This window comes from Ochlerotatus camptorhynchus, unplaced genomic scaffold (genome assembly GCF_037179485.1).
Source record: "Ochlerotatus camptorhynchus isolate MF236.1 unplaced genomic scaffold, CSIRO-AGI_Acam_v1.1 ptg000423l, whole genome shotgun sequence".
In the NCBI taxonomy this organism is placed as follows: Eukaryota; Metazoa; Arthropoda; class Insecta; order Diptera; family Culicidae; genus Ochlerotatus; species Ochlerotatus camptorhynchus.
The window spans coordinates 209695-230988 of NW_027040909.1; the positions used below are offsets into that span (position 1 = coordinate 209695).

At 36.2% G+C, this 21294-nt stretch overlaps 1 protein-coding gene and 1 long non-coding RNA gene across 2 annotated transcripts in view; one reads left to right on the top strand and one right to left on the bottom strand.

Moving 5' to 3' along the window:
* LOC135711186 (uncharacterized) overlaps positions 1 to 21294 on the top strand; it is a 239414-nt gene that overhangs the window by 80364 nt on the left and 137756 nt on the right. The window lies entirely within an intron of this gene.
* The window catches only part of LOC135711166 (synaptic vesicle membrane protein VAT-1 homolog-like), a 176055-nt gene continuing 167853 nt past the window's right edge, over positions 13093 to 21294 (bottom strand). The window contains exon 9 of the mRNA XM_065233933.1: positions 13093 to 14515. Within this exon, the coding sequence (XP_065090005.1) occupies positions 14496 to 14515 (20 nt within the window). The 3' untranslated portion in view covers positions 13093 to 14495. The remainder of the gene's footprint in view (positions 14516 to 21294) is intronic.

Below are 21294 nucleotides of genomic sequence, written 5' to 3' on the forward strand. Positions count from 1 at the left end.
TTCACTTGCCCTCCCGCTTTGAAAATTGATGGTGATTTTATTTGACTTTTTTTGTGTCAACACCGATTACCCTCTAGACTTTTGTCGATAAAATGAAGAACTATTAAGAAAACCAACTCACCAATGCACAAGGAAAGTATTTTCGACATCTTTTTCACAGAAATATATCAAATTAAGTGTACACGCAACCAACTTGTACCGGAGTGAAAGTTGACAGGTAAACAAACTTTTGCTCTTCTTAGCTATAGCGGTTGAATATCGGATGACTTTCACACTGAATGAAATGTTCTGAATGTTTTCGAAGGTTTATGCGTGGAAATAAATGGTACGCTCTCGCAATGTATGGACAGATGGTAGTAAACATAATTTCCCATCTTGTAGGAGTTGTCATTTTTCCATAATATTTTTTTGAAAAAATCGGCAGAAAAAGTTCGGCTCCTCTCAAATGTTAGTCTAGATAAATTTGGTAAAAACTGAGTATGCAAAAGTACTTATTTAGTCAAAGTCTACACATCCAGATAATTTCATTAAAATCTGAGCCAGCTTCGATTCAATTTGGCGCGAAATGCGTCAGAGGTTAAATATGGTGTAGGCAGGAGAAATTTTAACGTCAATTTTTGTTTGAATAGCAATTTGACCCGAAAGTTGTCACTTATGAAACTTAACTGTAGTTATTAATTTGCCTAATATGTACTAAAATATTATCAAAAATAAACATATTAACCTAAATTAATATGTTTATAATGTAGGGGAATTTACGTATTCTCGTCAATCTATGCAGCGTCTGCACTTCTACTAGCATTTTCTCAGCGCCACGCACATATATGATGTGTCTGTTTGTTTACATTCATCTGCTGCTTGCTTCTCTATCCATTCCAATCGACAGAATTTTTCAAAACGTTTTGAAAGCGTTTTTACAACGCTCCAAACTTCTCAGGTGAGTGTGACTATTTATTGTCGGCAGCCTCTTTTTCTTCGGCAACCTTCCCATTAGAACTGCGTGTTAACCAGCTGTTCTATTATCGGCAACTCGAAATCAACCCAATTTTGTAGTGCGTATGCTTTATTTGAAGAAAAATGTAGCATTACTGGATTGCTCGATCGTTCAAATATAATCAGATTGAAGTTGAAAGGCTAAACAATCGTTTGGACACATTCAGGGAAGTGCGTTGATGGGAAAACATAGTGAAATTAACGTTTAAATTTTGGTTGCCGAAAACAGTCAATGGGTGCCGAAGCCAACATTTACCCTATATGACTTCTGGAACTTGTCATCAATTTCCGATTTTTAAAAAAGACCTCCGATCACAATTACAGCCTAAGACCAACTGAACTGTTTATTCAAAATTAATTAAAGTCGAACCTAAAGCCCTATCGATAAGCTGAGTAAGATATTTCATGTGAAAAGAATGGTCACTGTTTTTCTGTTGCAAGGCGTCGAACCAACAATCAATACGAAACTAACGATTTTAAATTGGCTCACCACTTTAGTAGCCTATTGGTCCCAAGCAAACGATTAACGTACCCTATTCTAGTTGAAATTCTATTACTACACTATGTTTGTTTTGATTCGCTATGAAAGTTTGACAGATAACATCAGGGGTGTGTGGATTCATGCAGAACATGCAGGGGTGAGTGAAATAGCTTGGGACTGCTTGGGACCGTTGTTCTGGTACTGAGTGAGCCAAAAATAATAATGATTTTCTTCGGGACCCAGTGGTCTTAGAGTTACCTCTATGGTCGAACTGCTGAGGTGTCTTCCGTCCAAAGGTTGGGTCGTCGTTCTCTGCCACTTGGTGTTATCGAGTGAAGAATTGCTGATGCTAGGCTTGGGTGCTGTGCAGGGTCCGATCGTGTTGGCTGTTGAATCGTATTCATCATTGTTGTTGTTGTTGTTGTTGAAAATGGTGCTGAACAGAGACGATGTTATATAAGAGACGCGCGGAGAGAATAAAAGTAAATCTGGTTGCACGGCCAACTAATTTCTTTTTCTGCAAGGTTTGGCAACCCACAATTTTGTATTTACTTCAAGTGACTTTCAATTTGAGCGACTGTCGTCTGCTTCAGCATCACGGTAAAATGAATACTTTTTTAACCGTATCGTTAGTATCGCTATTCAATGGAAGTATTTGAAGACTCAATTTTTGACAAATCTGAGTGAAACCAAATATACCACATTGGAGGGTATATTCTACAGAGCGTTGCACAAAATTATTCAATCTGCGATTGTACACACCTAATCACGGCTTCCCTGTTCGGTATTTTTTTTACATTTTTCGAACTGTAAATCACAAAAATGACCGAATAAACAGCTATTCTCAATAAAACAACTGAAGAGCAGTAGCTCTTGCGACAAACTATTATTAAGTAAAGGGTGTTCAATAAAAAATGAGAATGATTTCAGTGCCGTCCAGCGCTCTTGTGAGAGCATCGTGATTAAGTTGCGTCGTACGGCTGACCAGGGCCCCTTCTCCAATATTCATTGACGTTTTTTTTTTTGAAGAATAAACATTATGTTTTTAATAAAAGATACTGAATTCGTTGAAAAAAAAATTTACTAGCTACATGACTGAAAAAAATTTCATTTTTTATTGAACACCCGTTATGTACTGAACTTATCGTAAAATAACAGCTTTGCGGATAATGACAAAAACTCTGTAAAATATAGTACCGAGTTTTTTTGTATTCGTTATGTTTTACTGGAGCAGTCATCAAACGAAATTCCAACATTGCTCCATTCAACCTCTTCCATTCAATCTCACGCACTTGACGTCGGAAATCTTCTCGTGAAAACAGGAAACCATTTTGAAAATTAGTGAAACTTCTGGAAGTCAACACAGGACTGCATAAAGTACCACGAAATTTATCAGTTTCTGCACTCCTGCATTGACTTTCAGATGTTCAAGTTAGTTTGAAGGAAGAAATTTCACTCAAATTTCCTGTTATAGAACTCCAGACTTAGGCACGCAATCCAGCACATCGAAAGAGCCACCACTCGGCTAAACCACCGGAAGCTCAGACCACTCAACCTAGACTAGTTAAAACAGCATTACTGCTAATCCGAAACTAAACTCCGTCCCCAAATACAAATCGCTATAAATTCGAAATCAAATAATGAAATAAAAACATTGTTGATGAATTTACTGACTTATTCATCATAAAACTAAATTAAAAATGCTGAAAAACTCAGCAAAAAACTATGTAAACAAAGAAATTATACTGAAAAAGACAGTAATGCTAATACTGACTAACACGGTAATTTTGGACAGTTCAGAGATTCTGCGATTTACGGAGTTTTCAGCAAAAGCAAAAACTACTGGGTTGATTACTGAAAACTCAGCTGTTTAAAAAGCCAGAAAAATTTTACCGACTTCGGTAATCTAAACTCTGTGTGTAGCTTCCTATCATGTATGAGTGAAATCTCTCTTTTGAAGTCTTTCACAAATTTTACTATCTTGAAAAATTACACCGATCTTTGTAACAGAGCCTATGTAGATGTATTTCGTTGTGCTGGAGCAAATATTTCGTGAGAACATAACGAGAATTCAGCTGGTGAATAGCAATAATATTCCATGTCGAATTTCACTTTCCATACGCAAACTTAATAATAATTATTTAAATCTCAACAGTTAACCAGCGTCTGGCCGAAAATCTCCTTAATAAAGACAACAAACCTCAAACATTAAATTCAACCCCAATCTCAATACTTTCCACGCTTTTCTTCGTGAAGCGCTCGTGTTTATTTACATTGCTCGATTGGAACCGCGTTTGACGGTTCGATTGGAACTTTTGGCTTCAGTCTTCGCGCGTCTCTTATTTAACATCGTATCTGGTGCTGACCATAATGATGATGTAGCGATGTAACAATTGGTGCTGGGATGTATTATGTTGGAGATTCCAGAGGGTTCGATCGTAACTTATGTATAGTAAATTATTCTAGGAGAGAGAAATCGAAAACCAGCCTGAAATATTGAACCACAGGGAATTTCAGTCCAAAATATATTTTTTTTAAATATCGGAATCCCCAACAAACAATCGTCTATTGAAGAAACGACTTCTTGGCCATTTTATTCAACTGCATGCTTAATAGTACTTGTACTATTTTTAATAATAACTTCTGTTCAGGCTTTGTTCACACAAATCTGGAGAATTTATTCAACCACAACATTGAACTACTGGGGTTGTCTAAGGTATGTCGAGAAGCTTTTATTCGACTTATATGAGTTGTAACAGAGTTTATACGATAAAATTTTTGATTATTCAGCGTTTATTAGACATCACTGCTTCCTTAAAACAGTGATGCTCTGTGACGCTTGATTCTCATGTGAAGTAACGTTTAATAAAACATTATTATACATTTATTAAACGATTAATTCAACTGCGGGAACATTAACCCGAAAATAAGAGGACAGGGGGGACAAGGACAAGGGAAGGGTGTGTTGTGGTGTTTTCTTAAGTGTATTGTATTTCAATATTTCTGACGTGGCTCGCACCACACAGATATTAGAAAATTTATTAAATACTTATACATGCCGTTGTATGGGAATCGAACCATGTACCTTCCGATCACCAGCCGCTTGCCTTGTCATCTGAGCTATCCTAGAATTCATCATATGGGCAACTCAATAATCTATAAAAGCTTGCATGAAAGTAAATACCTATCAGCACTCCCGATCGCAACTCGAGCTCCTTCAAGGCCCTGTGGGAATGATTAATTCATTCATCGTTGTTTTAAATGCGACCAATCTTCACATCTCCAAGTCGAAAGAAAGGATGCTCGGTTATATTTTAAACTAGATCAATGCATTCATTATCGTGAGTCATGTGATCGATGATTACTATTTAAATTAATTATGTTCTACACAAATTAAAAAAAGGGTTAGGCTTGGGATTGAACTCACGACCTTCTAATTGGAAAGCGGAAACGGTAACCACTACTCTACTGATTTAGCCTTGTTGTAAGATTGAATCAGTGTTGTCGAATAATGAATCTAATACGTCGTTTATAAAACATTTACAAATCATGTGATTACAACATGGAAGCATAGAGCTATTATGCTGACTGTATTCACCTTTATTCAGCAATATTGTAAAGTAATGCAATGAAATCTAATAAAAGAGCTGGAGAACATTTATTAGACGTCTAATAAAGCATGTTATTAAATCAATTGAAAACAGTCGAATTAAAGTGTCAATGTATGTACAAATTACACTTATTCAGTTTGTTATTAGATCGAACTTCTGGCGTTGAATTGGGAAGACATTTAACACTTTTACAGCTTTTAATAAGTAAATTAATCAGATCAGAGCAAACAGTGGAACAATGAGCTTTTTCAGTACATAATTCGACAACTCTTTTTATTCAGCATTGTACACTGTTATACAGCATTTATTCAATATATATGCTTATTTGTGACTTTGAATTGTTTGTTGGGTGGTATAAGAGCTATTTTGCTGAGTGTATTCACCTTTATACAGCAATATTGTAAAGCAATGCAATGAAATCTAATAATGGAGCTACAAAACATTTATAAGACGTTTAATAAAGCATTTTATTCAATCATTTGAAAACAGTTGAATAAAAGCGACAATGTATGTGCAAATTACACTTATTCAGTTTGTTATTAGATCAAACTTCTGGTTCTGAATAAGGAAGACAGTCAACGTTTATAAAGCTTTTAATAAGGAAATTAATCATATCAGAGCAAACGGCGGAATAAAAGCGCATCTATCGATCTCAATGAGCTTTTTTCAGCACATAATTCGACATCCTGTTTTATTCAGCATTGTACACTGTTATACAGCATTTATTCAATGTGTATGCTTATTTGTGACTTTGAATTGTTTGTTGGGTCGTTCGGTGGATTATTTTCTAACAGGTCTCAAATGAAAGGTAAAAAGGTCTATTTTTAAATATTGCACGATAGCAATGCTTATTTTTATGTTATAATATTGTTCTACCATACACACAGTGCGCCCAGAGGTGGTAAATGTACATTTTTACAGGAAAGATGTTACCACTAAATTGTATGGGGGAAACTAACCTCAAAGGTTTCCCCATAACATTTTCATGACATTTATCGTGCCACAAGGAGTTGGCCAGATATGGGCACACCTGGTCTCATACATTGGCACTGTTTGGCACCCATGCTTAGAATTTTTATTGTTTTTAAAGTAACTGGCAACATTGCACTATCTCTGTGCCAGTAAACACAATCCAGCTTTTGTAAACCGCAACCGTTAATTTTTGCAAAGTCTCGCCATAGATTCCCCAAATACAGAGTTAGATTTCCCGATACAAAGTCAGCGTACATTCTAATGCCTAAATAGTGACCCTGAGTTCGATATTATTTTGTTTACCCTTTTAGATTGGAAATCCTAAAAAAAATACAAATTTATCTGTGTCTTCTCACTTTGTTATTGAAAATGGAAAGCAAAATGACCGAATTCCTGTGATTTCGTGTCAGTTTAACGAAAACGGTAATCATTTTTACCGACAGATCTTTAAATCAGCTGCATCACTGACTTCGGTGAAATATTTTGCTGAAGTTTCGGCAAACAAAGCGTTCCATTACCGAGTTCGGTAACGCAGCGCATGATTCCATGGAAAATGCTTTGGAAGTGAAAACGGAGGAAGGAACGTGTTCGCAAGGAGCGGAATTTTTCGGAGATCATCAGTATTAAATCTGGTGGTCACAGCGAGATCCAGAAGCAGCAGTAAGCCCCAAGGTGAGCAGTAAGAACTCCAAGGAGAGCAGCCAGGCTTTGGGCTAAGCCAGATATTCACACCGATATCCAGCAGTAGCAAATCTCAAGAACTGCAGCTTGGGAGAAATAAAAACACGGAGGTCAGGAGGAAGATCGATGAACTCTATGTGTTCGTAAAGGATATAAACAACGTACACAAAGAGATAAAGCAATTTGTAACCGGTATTATATCCGGCATAACAGTGGCAGATCTGGAATTTCAAAAGTAGAAAAAAAGAGCCGAAAATGCCGAAGCGGCTCTGCTCGAGGCCAAGGAGAGCATAATGCTGGCTGAAGCACATGAGACGCCGAAGGGACCCACAAATCCACGTCCTGAAAAGAGATATAGGGACACGCCAGGAGACGAGGAGGAGCCCAAGAAACGCAGGGGCGACGAGGAATTGATGCCTGATGAGATGGGAGGAAATGATATGTGACGTAAAGTTGAGAACCAGACGGAGAGAAGGAAAAAACAGAAGGAAGATGAAGTGAGGAAGAATGAAGAGGAAGTGAGGAAGAAAGAAGATAAGAAGATCGAAGACAGGAAGAACAAGGAGAAGCCTAGGCCTCGTAGTGAGAGAAATAATGGTGACGCTCTGGTTGTTGAGGCAAAGGACAAAACGTCCTACGCAACACTCCTCAGAAAAGTGAGAGCGGATCCGGTGTTGAAGCAACTAGGCGAGAACGTGGTGAAAACCATGCGAACCCAGAGAGGCGAGATGCTATTTGAGCTTTAAAGGAGCTCGTCGAAAAATCTCTTGGCGAGACGGCGAACGTAAGAGCATTATCCCAGGAGCTAGTGGTCGAGTGCAGGGATCTGGACGAGATCACAACGCAAGACGAGCTGAAAAGTGCGCTGAAAGTGCAATGCAACCTGGGCGACGTACCGATGGTAATTCTGTTGAGAAAGACGTATGGTGGCACGCAGACGGCGTCGCTACGACTTTCTTCGGACGCAGCTAACGAGCTGCTAAAGACACGACAAATCAAGGTTGGGTGGTCAGTGTGCCCAGTGAAAGCTATTCCTCGGGTGTCTAAGAAAATGGAGAAATGCTTTAAGTGCATGGGCTTCGGTCACCAGGCGAGAAACTGCAAAGGCCCTGACAGATCTGATCTGTGTAGGAAATGTGGAGAGCAGGGGCTCGTTGCCAAAGACTGTACTAAGCAACCAAGGTGCATGCTCTGCAAAAACGAGGACGGAAACGGCCATGTGACGGGAAGTTCAAAAAGGCGATGGTGGGCCAAGAATAATGGAGGTAACCCAAATAAATCTCAATCATTGCAACACAACACAGCAAATGCTGTGGCAGTCGACAACGGAAACAAAGTGCGACGTTGGTGGTGGCGGATAGAGCAGGAATGGCGGCCATACAAGTCATGGGTAGGTATCCCATTCAACAAGTGGTGGTGGGCTCATATGAAGGTTTCGTGATCGCCAAAATCAATTTAATCTATAGGGTTTTTGATCTAATTTCCGTCCTACTAAGCACAACCCACACTTTACCTCTCTTTTCTGAACGGGTTTGAGCAAAAAATGGAATATTTCTATCAAATATGACTTCTAAATTTATTCACCTTTCCATACGTACCGTTGGATTTGAAAAAGAGTCACAAATTGTTGAGATATTGTTTAAAATCTAACACTGCTTCTTGATTCTAAATTCGTCTTACGAGTTTCAATTCCGTCCTAACGCATTGAAACGCCATTAGATTTTCTTCGTCCTACGGATAGGGTGCCTTCCATTCATTTTGAATCAAAAAATGTTTTAAGAAATTATGGAATAATAAGATATTATGAAAAAAATTTGATAGTGTGAACAACAAGAAAAGATTGTAAAGTTTGTATTTGACACATAATACCTGCCAATTTTGCTACATGAGAGTCGCGATAAGCGATTTTGTAATTTATCTCACCCACTCTTCGCTCTTCACTCTTCGCGAAGAGGTGATCAGAAAAACGCTCATTGTGACTCTTTCAAAGCTAAATTTGCAGGTTTGATGTGTCAAACACAAACTTATCAATCTTTTCTTATTACTTACACATACAAAATATCATCATATTATCTTATTATTCCATAATTTCATAAAACATTTTTTTAGTCAAAATGAATGGAAGGCACCCTGCCTACGGATAAACGTAGAAAAACGGGATTCGTTAGGAGCGCTTCTTTTGTTTTGAGAACAATGAGCGTAAATATTCATACAATGCGCTCTAATAGGATTTATGTTGTAGCTAATGAACTAACGCATCGGAACAAACCTATTTTTGATTTGTGCTCGGTGAAATCATTGATATTATTGATCTTTTCTGATCGATAGAACGGAAATGGGCGATTACGATGAAGTAGTGCTCTACCCTATATATAGTTGCTATGCACCCCCAAGATGGACAATGGAGCAGTTTCACCAGATGCTAGATGGGCTCACCGGAGAGCTCATAGGACGGAGACCAGTCGTCATCGCAGGAGATTTCAATGCTTGGGCAGTGGATTGGGGGAGCAGATATGGCAACGCAAGAGGCGTTTGTACTGACTGGTTGCAAGTGTTGTTGTTTGTTGTACGCTCCGTCGATTCGTTAATGTTCGTCAAGTATTAAATGAAAAATATTTCAATCAGTGGCAAGATCATCAATCAAATTATATTTGTCTGCTCTCATAAGCTCTCAATATTGATTTTACAAGCTCGTTTGATATTGCGAGATTATTCACTACGTGCCAAAATCAGACTGAGAGTTGACTCGACACAAAAATGATAATAATGAGAGAGAAGGATTAGTATTTTCCATCCTTCTCTCTGTCATTATACAGGTATTCCACTAAGACGCCCACATTCATCAGGACAAAAATGATTCCGCTGCACATCGTTTTCTTAAAAAGAGAAAGTATAACTTGCTATCTCCTTTTACCCTTCATCTTTGGCTAACACGATGCTTCTGCTGCCACGCCAGCAGTGACGGCAGTTTCAGGTTGCGGTCGGATGTAAAGCGAAAATCATGGAACTCAAAATCACCACGGTTTGGTTAGAATTCAAGTTCGTGAGTTTTGTTAGCTTGATATTCGTAGCTACGATATCACAGCTTGTAATATCATCCGCATTTGCTTGCTTGTTGATTTTTTGTGTACTAAAATCAAGCGTGATCTTAGGCATTGGTGAGATTTGATATTTTCCAACACTGATTTCAATTATGCTTATCGAATAATGTAAAAAAAAAAAAACTTAATTTTGCCTCAACTCAAAGAGAGAAATTATTTGTGAGCATTTCAATTGAATTTTTTAATCTAATTTAACTGTTTAAGAGCACCTCATTATAAAGACTCGACTCCTAAATAGAAATTATTTGTGATCATTTCGATTGAATTTTAGGAAAAGATTTTATCTTTTAAAGAATAAGACAAATAATTAGTTATAATTCTAGTTGGATAAAACAATGCAACAAAATTATAGATAACGTCTATGATGGTAAACGTATTCATCTTTATGACAATCGTACGTATAGCAAAATCCGTATGGCTAATATATTTATGTCTGTTGTCCGGTCACCATACCCCCTAAACTGTAAATGCATTTATTCTACACTTCAGGATTTCGGTAAAAAAAAGAATCAAACTGCACACAGCACAATTGGTTACCATTTTCTTTATTCTGATTCACTGTTTCTTAGCATTCCAGATGGCTACAATCACATAGCATTTTGTTGGTGCAACACACAGGTTTGCATTCTTATTATCAAATGCTTTCTTGGTTTTCTGTTTTCTACGCAATGTCTTCCTTTGTGGCTGGGTTTATCTTTTACATATCTTCATCAGCATATGCTTGACGAGAAACGCCTCTGCTGCTGGTACGTACCTATAATAGATATTTTCACTTTACAGTGTGTTTGTAACAGTGACGGGTGTTTACAGGTTTTTGTTTTACTTTCATTTTAATGTGACACTTAATAAACGTCACCGCCGTCACATTTATTGGGCTTAGTTTGGTTTATTGGTTCCACTCAGTTGTATTTGACAGTTTACACGTTATATATAAATATATATACTTTATCAAAGTGATGGGGGGCTTTTCTTTTTTATATATATATACGAATATACATATGTATAGGTAGATACTTTGTAGTTGATTTCATTCTGCTCTTCTTCCCTTCTAAAGTGATCGTTGCGAAATTTTTCGATTTGTGTTGTTTACTTAGACGGTGGACCTGTCTTGTTATAGAATTTTCAATTTTCATCCCCAAGGTATTTAACTCCTAGTTAAAGTTGAGTTTCTGTTTAGTTTTCTCCTTTCGACAATCGCGTGAATAACATTTGATTGTTTGGCTGAAGCATGCTTTGTAAAGGATTCCTCTCAAAACATTCCTAAAAGCGATCCAGTATCGTATAAAAGCATTCCAAAACTTATCCAGTGATATGTTGGAGGAAGATGTAATGAACAAATGTGGGCGTTTAAAGTGAAAGGGAAAAATTATATGAAAGTGGTGCACTAGTCGAAGAAATGCAAAAAGCTGCAATTCCTTAAGCTGTCTAATTCAAAATGCAGTTTCAAAACATCGCATTGCAAGCGATATGTACTTCTAAATAGTGTAAACGTGTTGAGGTAAACATGTTCGTTTCTTTTATGAAAAGTTGCAACTCTTTGTGAGCACGTTTCGTTTGTTTTTACTATTTATTGACTCGGCCTGCAGTGTTGATGTCAAATTGTGTGATGGCAGTTGTCAATTTTGTTTAAATCTTGGCCGGTTCGAAAGATGTCGCTTTCTAGGCAGTGTGCTGCGCTATCTTTAAAGTTTCCAAAAATGTATATTTTCAACTACAAAGAGAGGGGGTGAAGCTGGTGAGCTAAACTGTGTGACTAAACGAAGATTTTATTACTGTGCCTTAGGAAGACGCAATCTAAAGTTGTGAATTTGTGATGGTTTCATCTCGTAGCTTCTAAGACCGATCTACGCGCGTTTGAGGCATAAAGATCATCCAAAAAATGTGGCTGAGGTTTTCCGTATCGGTGGTGGTTCTTGAAGCTTACCGTATTGTAGATTTGTTTTCAGTGCAATGTTTGATTTTCGGTGCAAGTTTGTTGAAGCAATCAGCAAAAATTCTGTAGAAAGTTTGTGTTTCTTCAATATCACAATCCGATTTCTACCTTCCGACTACGGCGCTTTGTATATTGAAAAAATCTTTTGTATTCTATCATTTGTCCTCAATCTCATGGAAATTCTTATCGCCTAGCCTAAAATGTCTTCCGGTTCTGTCCCTAGGTTATGTTGTTCGTTATCACTTGATTGATTTTATTTTCTTTCGGTTCAGTTTTACTCTTCTTCCGATCCTTTCTTATTGGCTGGTCCATAAAAGAAACAATGTTCCCATTTTGGTCTACCTGCAAAGCTGATCGCTCTTCCAGCAAGAAGTTGATTTACGTTCGCAGATTAAGCAGTGATGGATCTCCGTATTCCACGAAAGTCACGTTTCTCCCAGTGTCGCAATTTAGTTTTTCAATCTTGGGTGTCACTTTTCCGTCTCCAATGTAACAAAGAGTTTCTTAACGCCACGCGTTACTCGAAGAATACGGAGAACATGCTAGCATTTTCCTTAAATTTCACGATGCTACAAACCAAACGTAAGCTCAGTTCATTTTCGCAAAAGCTGGTAAACAATTGCAATAGTAGCGTAATATTTACTGTAATATACTGGTATAAACATCGAAAGCACATGTATATTGTATATAGCGCAGATTCTATTTGATACAAGAGATGCCAGTGATTTGCCGTTGCGCTACGGATAATATTAATTTATATAAATGATTTACAAAGACAGCGCGTGTCTCAATCAAGGGGTTTAGTGAGTACATTGATGTTTTGTCATTAGTGCCATTAAGGGATACGTGTGCCGTGCGTAACCAAGGGCAACCGGGGTGGTGACCAGTGGTTGCTCAATTCAACATTGGTTGCATTGTCGCTTTAATTACTCTGTTTTTCAAACAATGAACAAATCAACAGCAACAGGTTCGTACTTTCGTTTGCTTTGTTTTTTTTTGCGATTCTCTTCTCTGTCATCCTTCGGGTTTATGTTTTTAACATTCTTCATCATTTGATTTTTTTGTTTATTGAAAGGATGGTTGTTCCTTTTTCTTCAAGTTTGAGATCGTGATCGTATATGTTTGCTTTTGACAAAGGTAGTTAAAACTAGAATCGATGTGAAAAAACCTTAAAGGTGATTTTTTACAGGTTTTAGTATCATTTAGCACATTAAACAAGTAGTTTTGTTTGGATTTGGGATGATAATAAACCAAAAATTAAAATAAATAATATATAAGGCATTTTCGGAAAATCATAAATTAAGTAAAACACAAAAACGATTATCTTCAATCAAATGTCAAATGTATTATAAAATAAAAATATTTTAAAAATTTATACAAAAGAAGACAAAAATATCTCGCTAGTAATGGATTTTTTGTTCCACTAATAGCGCCTAAGATGAATGTAGCGATCGAGCCGAACGGTGGAAATATAAAATTGCATGCTTTAGCTAATTAGAATGTATGACATTGCTCACTTTTTCCTTTCCTTTCCTTTCCAACAGAGTATAATCGATCTGCTTTTGTTTTCTCTTTTACTTGTAAAAATAAACATTTACTTTAAGGAAATGAAAAATCATTCTCATAATAAAGAATCTAATATATGCTTTTAAATCAATCAATTCGTCCTTCTTTGTTATACATAGGATTTAAACATACATATATTTATATTTAAATATTACAATATTAAATGACACATAGTTTAAAAAAAATCGATTAATTTTGATGGCTCCTACTCGCTCGTACTGTGTTGTCCGGTGTATTCAAATCAAGACGATAAATAAATCGTTTTACTACTAATAAACACTAACCAACTGAAGGAAAAAAAACTATATGGTGTAATCATTTGTGCTAAATTTTGTTCTCTTGATGTGTGAGCGTGATGAATTGGGATGAAATCTGAATCTCGTTTTTTAGTAGGTGTTCATAGATCAATGTGTGTGTGTGTTTGTGTGTATGAGTGTGTTGTTTGGCTGTGAACTTGTATGCGTATGTGCACAAACTGGTGTAGCTTTGCGTTTGCATCCTGAAACCTTCAACATTTTCGAGGCTTACATTTGTTCGGTATTGTTTCGCTTAAAGTGCTTACTCGGTAGCTTAGTGCTAACAATTGTTACTTTTTAGCATTTAACTGTAACTGAACTACAAACTGACGGGATTTGTTAAACGAGATCGTGAGACATCACTTAATTGCAATAATATAAACCGGAGAAAAATTTCAGACAAAAACATAACTCAGGATGCATGTTCTCGCGCACACACTCTCTCATTCGCCTCTTTTTATTTCTCGCACTCTTTGCTTGAATTATTTGATTTTCTTTCACTTCTCACTGACCGCACTGTGCTGATCAGATTATTCTGAAGGATGATTCACGTAAAGCAAAAAAAAAATAGAAGAACGTCGCTGTCGTCCTAAAGTTCATTCATCTGAAATTTCAAAGGAGTTTGTGGGAAAACGAAAAAAAAACGGATTTTATATCAAGTATGGGAATCAGCTGCACATCGGATAGCTTAATGGTGATGATACTAAACACTTCATTTCTGAAGAAGTGGATTCCACGGATTATTCTGATTCGATTCAAACTTGCTGGGATGTTGCTGGTACCTAGATGTTGATGTGTAAAGATGGTTGTTTTCTGGTTGGCGGCATGATTCTTCATTTGAGCTTGACTATCTTAAGCTGTTCAACTCGATTCCTTTTTCTCTGCAAGGGTTTAAGAATAATGTATAGAATTTAATTAGAATAGTTTGATCAAACACTTACAACTATTGTAGCGAGTTTATACAATGTTCTTTGCTAAATTTATTAACAATTGCAGGATACATAGACAAAGAGGGTTATTTTTTATAAAGTCTCAGAATCTTGAATTCCAAATCTTGGACCTTAAATAATGTGTTTGTATCAGATAACATTTAAAAAATGTGTGTTCAAATTATCTTGTAAGGGCTAATAGAACTATTTGTTTACAGGTTATCTTTGAATCGTTTTCGTAAATTTCGTTAGAATCCAATATCAGGGCTGGTAGTGATCGCTGTTGTCAAAAATAGTGATTTTAGTGACCATGTTGAAGGAATTTGTGACCAAATAGTGACTTATAGTTGTAAAAATAGTGAGTAAAAAGTGACCTAAGAGAAAACAAATGCTTGATGTTTTAGACTTATTCAATAAGTATCTCATAAACACTTATGTACGATATGAACCTTTAAAGCGAAAGATTCAATAGAAAGTTTACGGCCAAACCCACGGTATTAGTCAGGGTGTCTACTAACCGCAAAAACCTGCAAAACCGGGAAACATCATGAAATTTTATTTTTTCCTTATACTACCTGGAAGGCTCAGAGAATTTAATAATTTTCTTACTGAGGATATTTTAAAGAAACGAATGAATTTAAAAATACAAGAATTAAAATTTTCCCGTTATTTTCATCCACACTTTGAACTTTATAGATCCACAGTGGACCAATCTTCAGTAACAAATAAATTAAAAAAACAGAGACTTGAAATGTTTTTTTTTGGAACATGCATATTTTCTAGAAATTTTAAATTTGTACTAGTTCTGCACTTAAAATCTATAATACTTCCAGAAATATTCAAGAATCTGAACACAAAATCCATGCAAAAAAAAGCTCGTGGAATTTTAATATAATTTCTAAGGACCTCATTTCAAAGATGTTCTGGAAAAAAAACCTTCAGAAAAACATCAAATGCAATCTGCTTTTAAGGTAGTTCTGTGGAATTTTAGATTTCTTGTGAAGTCTGATAGTTTTGAGTAGAATTTCAAGAAATTGAATTGAATTAAAAGCAATATCAAAACTCTGAAAATTTCTCAGGAGTACAACTCCATCAGAGCAAAATTCCAAGAAGGATAATTTTGTGTTTGTGGGACAAAACAAATCTGGAGCATAAGTCCTTGGAATCTTTTTGAAAATACTAAAAGGAGGATTACATTTAAATCAGAGAATAACTCAAGAACATCTTCAAAGGAGTTCGGAAAATAAATTCAGTAGGGGTCGCCAAATTATGAGAAGAAATCTAAGGAATTTGTGAGGAGAAATGATAATGAATTCTTAGGATACTTTCAATGTGAGTAGAATTCCAAGGGAAGTTTTGAAGTTCTTGTGAAGTTTGAGAAACTAACCAGATGTTCACAATACTTCTCATTAAATTCTTAAACTTCTGTGAAGTTTTCGAAGTTTTTCTAAATTTCAGGAACTTTTCCCGTTATGTTCATGGAATTTTTTTGTAGTTCATGAAACTTCCCTTAAATTATCGACACTAATTTAAAACTTCTTCAATAGTCTAGACTTTCCTGCCTAAACGATTATTGAATTTCTTTAAAGTTCTCTAGACTGCTCTGAATTATCAGTATTTTTTAAAAATCCGCAACTTTACTGAAATTTAATGATCTGCCTTTAAGTTTCGACAATTTCCTTCAAGTATTATAACCATTATAAACGCTCACTAATTTTCTCTGAACTTATATATGGTTACCTGAAATTCTCTAAATTTGTTTAATAACCCGGCAAATTTTCTGATATCTATTAATAATTCCCTGACGCTTCTGTCGTTTTCGAATCAATCTTAGAATTCATGGAATAACCCATCTTTCCACGGAACCACTTGTAAGTCTCTGCACATTTTTTTAAGTTAATGGAATTATTCTGAAGCTAACTGATCGTCCTTGAAGTACTCGAAACTTCGCTGAATAGCATGAAACTATCTAAAAGTATCTAAATTTATTAGAAGTTCTCTGGAATTTCTTGAAGATATCACTGCTTGCTAAAAGTTCTCACATTTTTTTAATTAATGGAAATTTGTTGATTTTCTTTTCGCTTTTTTATTTAAGTTCTTGAAATCTCCATGCTTAAAATACTCTCACGTTTTCCGGATGTTCATATAATTTTTATCACGTTCCAGAAATTCTCTTGGAGCTTTGCTGAAGTATCCGGAAATACCCTGAGTTTCTCGAAACTTCTTTAGGGTTTCTACAATTTCGTTGAAATTATTTGAACTGCTCTTTGATTCTCTAATCTGTCTTGATGTTCTAGAAGCTTCCCTCAAGCTCTCAATTCTATTGAAGATCTTGGTTCTACTGCTTGAAAATAAATGGAATTCCCGTAAACACCTTTAAATTTCCCTGAAATTCTCTGGACTTCTGTGAAGTTTCTGAAATATTTCTGAAGTTTTCATAAATTCTTTGAAGGGCTCTGTACTTCCCTGAAATTCTCGGAACATCTTAAGGGACATCTCGTTTTTTTTTTCAGCACATCATGGAACTATCCTGATTTTTTTTTTCAAAATTTACCGATTATAGATCTTTAAACTGCTCCAAAAGTTTGGACTAAAGCTACGGAAACTGCTCTTAAGATGTGAAATTCCCCAAAAATCTCTAGGTACTTAGAACTTCTTAAAAATTTGCATAATACCCCTCATGTTTTCTATATTTCTCAAGTTCGCTTGACACCTGTGAAGTTCTCTGAAATTCTAAGAACTTCATAGAAGTTCCCGAAAATGTTCAGATGCTAAAAGAACTGCTTTGAGGTTCTTAAAGCTTCCAGTAAGTTCCCCGTATTTTCAGCTTGGACTTACTCAAATTAAGTAAGTTTTTTTTTAACTTTATTAAGTGAGAAATTAAGGAAGTGTTTAACTTCAACATTCATGGATTTGATTGTAAAGCTGTATCTTTAAAACTGATTGAAATATAGCTTTTTTTTATTATAAACCTGAATTTTACCCGTTAAAGTACTGGAAAAACCTGGAAAACTCAGATAAATTTAATAATAAAAATGAGTAGACACCCTGTAGATAGACAAAGACGATTAAACGCCACAAAGCAAAGAATTCATGCTAAAAAAGTTGAAAATAGTGACTGATTACGAAAAACAGTGACTTCAGTGACTTGGCCTTAAAAAAGAGACTTTTTAGTGACTGGCTTGAAAAAAGAGACCAAGTCACTAAAAAGTGACTTGCTACCAGCTCTGCAATATTGTTTTTGTCAGTATTACGGAGAGTCTGGTTTGTCTCTTCTCCTAGAATGTCCTCAAAGTTCATTTCAGGTTTCCCGTTGAACAGCCTTAGGATACTCTCTGGAATAATTTATAAAACACTATAAGAACTCTGTCCAGGAAATTCTTGCAGTTTATCCTTCAATTCAAATAATGTTGAAATTATTGATAATTCTCATGAGAATTTGTTTATTTTTTTCTACAAAGCTCTCTTTAAATTTTCCATGAACAATGTCTCAGAAGTCCCTTGGCATACTCTTCAGATTAATATTGGAATTCTTTGAAATCCCCCTAAGGGTTATCTTGGAATCTTCCTCAGATTCATCCTAAGAATTTCCCTTAAATTCTTACCCGAGCAAAGTCGGTTAACAAAATGAAAGCAAATCGATATTAAAGATTGCAGTTCCTATCGTTATGAAAACTCATTTTAATTTTAATTGTCACGACATTAGTCTGATATTATATTGTGCTTTCATTATGCAGTTTAATGAAAGCAACTTAACTTGAAGTTCTGATGTTAACGTCTTGTTTAAAATTTAATTTAAGCTCATCTGTCGTTGAACCAACGATTATTGTTTATTTGTTTTGTTTAACACATTTTAGATCATTCGTTACTTGCCCGGGGAGAGATTTGAGCTCAAGTCTTTCAGCGTAAGAAGCATGGATGCTAACGATTTACGACAGGCCCGCATTCAGTTAAACATTATGAATGCAAAATCAGAAATCAAATTGATTTCTTTGAAAGCAAGATTAGTTTTCCGTTTGATTCAACAGTGTAAAAGTTTACTCTAATTTTTGCTGTGTTAACCGTTAAGTCAACCAAAATGAGATCAACTGGAGTATTCAAAATAAGTTACATCATAACAGCAAATTTTGGTTTCCATTTGATCTTCAGCTTTGCTCGGGTAGTGGGTATGATATAAAGAAAATAATGACCATAGTGGCTTTAAAATAATAAAAAAGTGACACGTATTAATCGAAAAAATGGTTCCAATCTTTCGTTGACTGCGATCCACTTCGAGACATTTTATAAACTCACAATCATGCTCTTTAAAAGAAAACAAATAATGGTTTAAGGATCCCATAAATTTGATCTCGAAGAATTATTGTTAGGTAATCAAATAATAATGTTATTAGTTCAATAAGCAAGTACAGTCAACACTCCTATTGTACGGTTAATAGGGACCGGCATTAACGGATACACGTACCATATGGGATTAGAGCTAATTGAGGACAAACACTTATGGTTGGATATTTTGAAAAGTTATTAACAAGATGGATGACCATCTTTTGAGAAAATTTTGCATCTGGAAAATCACAAGTCTGGCCCTCCCGGAAGACCCGGAACATCCGTAAAAGTGGTCATTTCATGAAACTTATCCTAGAGCTCCGTATTTCTTTCGGAACCGTTTATAGACGTCTTATTACAATTCATTCGGAGTTATGACCGGAATATGGACGCTGGAGACTACAGGTTGGTCCACTAGAAGATCCGGAGCATCCGTAAAAGTGGTCATTTCATGAAACTGATCATAGAGCTCCGTGTTTTTTTTTCGAATCCATTCATAGACGTCTTATTACAATTAACTTGAATTTATGAACGGAATTTGGACTCTGGGGACTGCAGAATGGTCCACCGGAAGATCCATAACATCCTTAAAAGTGGTTAGTTCATGAAACTGATCCTAGAGCTCCGCGAATTTTTTGAAACCACTTATAGACGTCTTATCAGAATGAATTCGCTGTTGTGAAAGGAATATGGACGCTAAGGACTACGGGATGGTCCAATAGAAGATCCCGTAAAATCCGTAAAAGTGGCAAATTAATTAAACTGATCCTGTAGCTCCGTGGATTTTTTCTAAACCACTCATAGACGTCTTATCAGAATGAATTTGATTTGTGACCGGAATATGAACCTTGTGGACCACGAGATGGCTCACCGGTAGATCCGGAACATCCATAAAAGTGGTCAATTCATGAAACTGATCGTAGAGCTCCATGTTTTTTTTATTTCGACATCGCTCATAAACGTCTAATCACAATTAATTCGAAGTTATGACCATAATGTGTACTCTGGGGTATACAGGTTGGTCCTCCGGAAGATCCGGAACATCCGCAAAAATGGCAAATGAAAGAAACTGATCATGTAGCACCGTCGTTTTTTTCTAAATCACTCATAGGCGTCTTATTAGAATTACTTCGGAATTTTTACTGGAATATGACTGGGGACCACATCCGTAAAAGTGGTCAATTCATGAAACTGATCCTAAAGCTCCGTGTATTTTGCGAAACCACTCATGGACGTGTTATCAGAATGAATTCGAAGTTGTGATCGGAAAATAGACCCTGGGGACCATTGAATGCTCATATGGAAGATCATAAAGCTCGATTCAAAGTAAATCTGGACGGACGGTTTAATACACCTCCGCACCTCTGGTGGTTGAAACAAAAAACGTTTCACAGGCATTTGTTGATGTTTCATTGACGAAGAAATTGGTGAAAAGTTTTTCTCGATTGATCGACGCATCCCGAAATTACGGATCATGGAACTTGAGAAAAGAAAATTAATTGTGCACAAACATCTAGAGAACCCTTCGTGGTCTGCCTCAAAAATAGCAAAAGTGTTAAAATTTCCAAAGTCAACGGTGAGTCTTGTAATCAAACGTTACAAGGATACTCTGAGATACTCTGAGTGTGTACAGCGCATCTATCATAAAAGTGGCACTAGGGACAAAGAGCTGAGGAGAAAGGTGTTGAGGTACGTGAAAAGCAACCCAGGTGTCTCCATACGTGATTTGGCAAAGAAATACGATTCCAACTTTTCCACCGTGCGTAACATCCTTTCAAGAGAAGGTTATGAGTCTTTTTGTGCCAGTAAACATCCGAATCGCTCCCTGAAACAATATTTAGTGGTCAAAAAGCGAGCACGATTACTATACGAACGAGTTTTGACGAAATTTGATGGCTGTATTTTAATGGATGATGAAACAAATGTCAAAATGGATTATAAACAAATCCCCGGACGAAAATGTTACCTGGCAACTGTTCGTGGGGATGTCCCTTCCAGGTATAAATTTGTTTTTGCTGATAAATTTGCTCGGAAACTAATGATTTGGCAAGGAATCTACAGTTGTGGCCTTAAAACCAAGGTTTTCATCACATCTCACACAATGACTCGAAGGTTTACATTAAAGAGTGTCTGAAAAAGCGGATTTTACCCTTCATTCGGCAACACAAGACCAACGTTATGTTTTGGCCGGATCTAGCCAGCTGTCACTACTCTAAGGAGGCACTAGAATGGTATGCTGCAAACAATGTTAATTTCGTCGCCAAAAAGATTAATCCTCCGAATTGCCCTGAGTTTAGACTGATCGAAAAATATTGGGCAATTGTCAAGCGAAAACTTCGAGGATGCGGTAAAGAAGTGACAAATGCACAACAAATGCGTTTAAAGTTGAATAAGTTCGCCGGTACAGT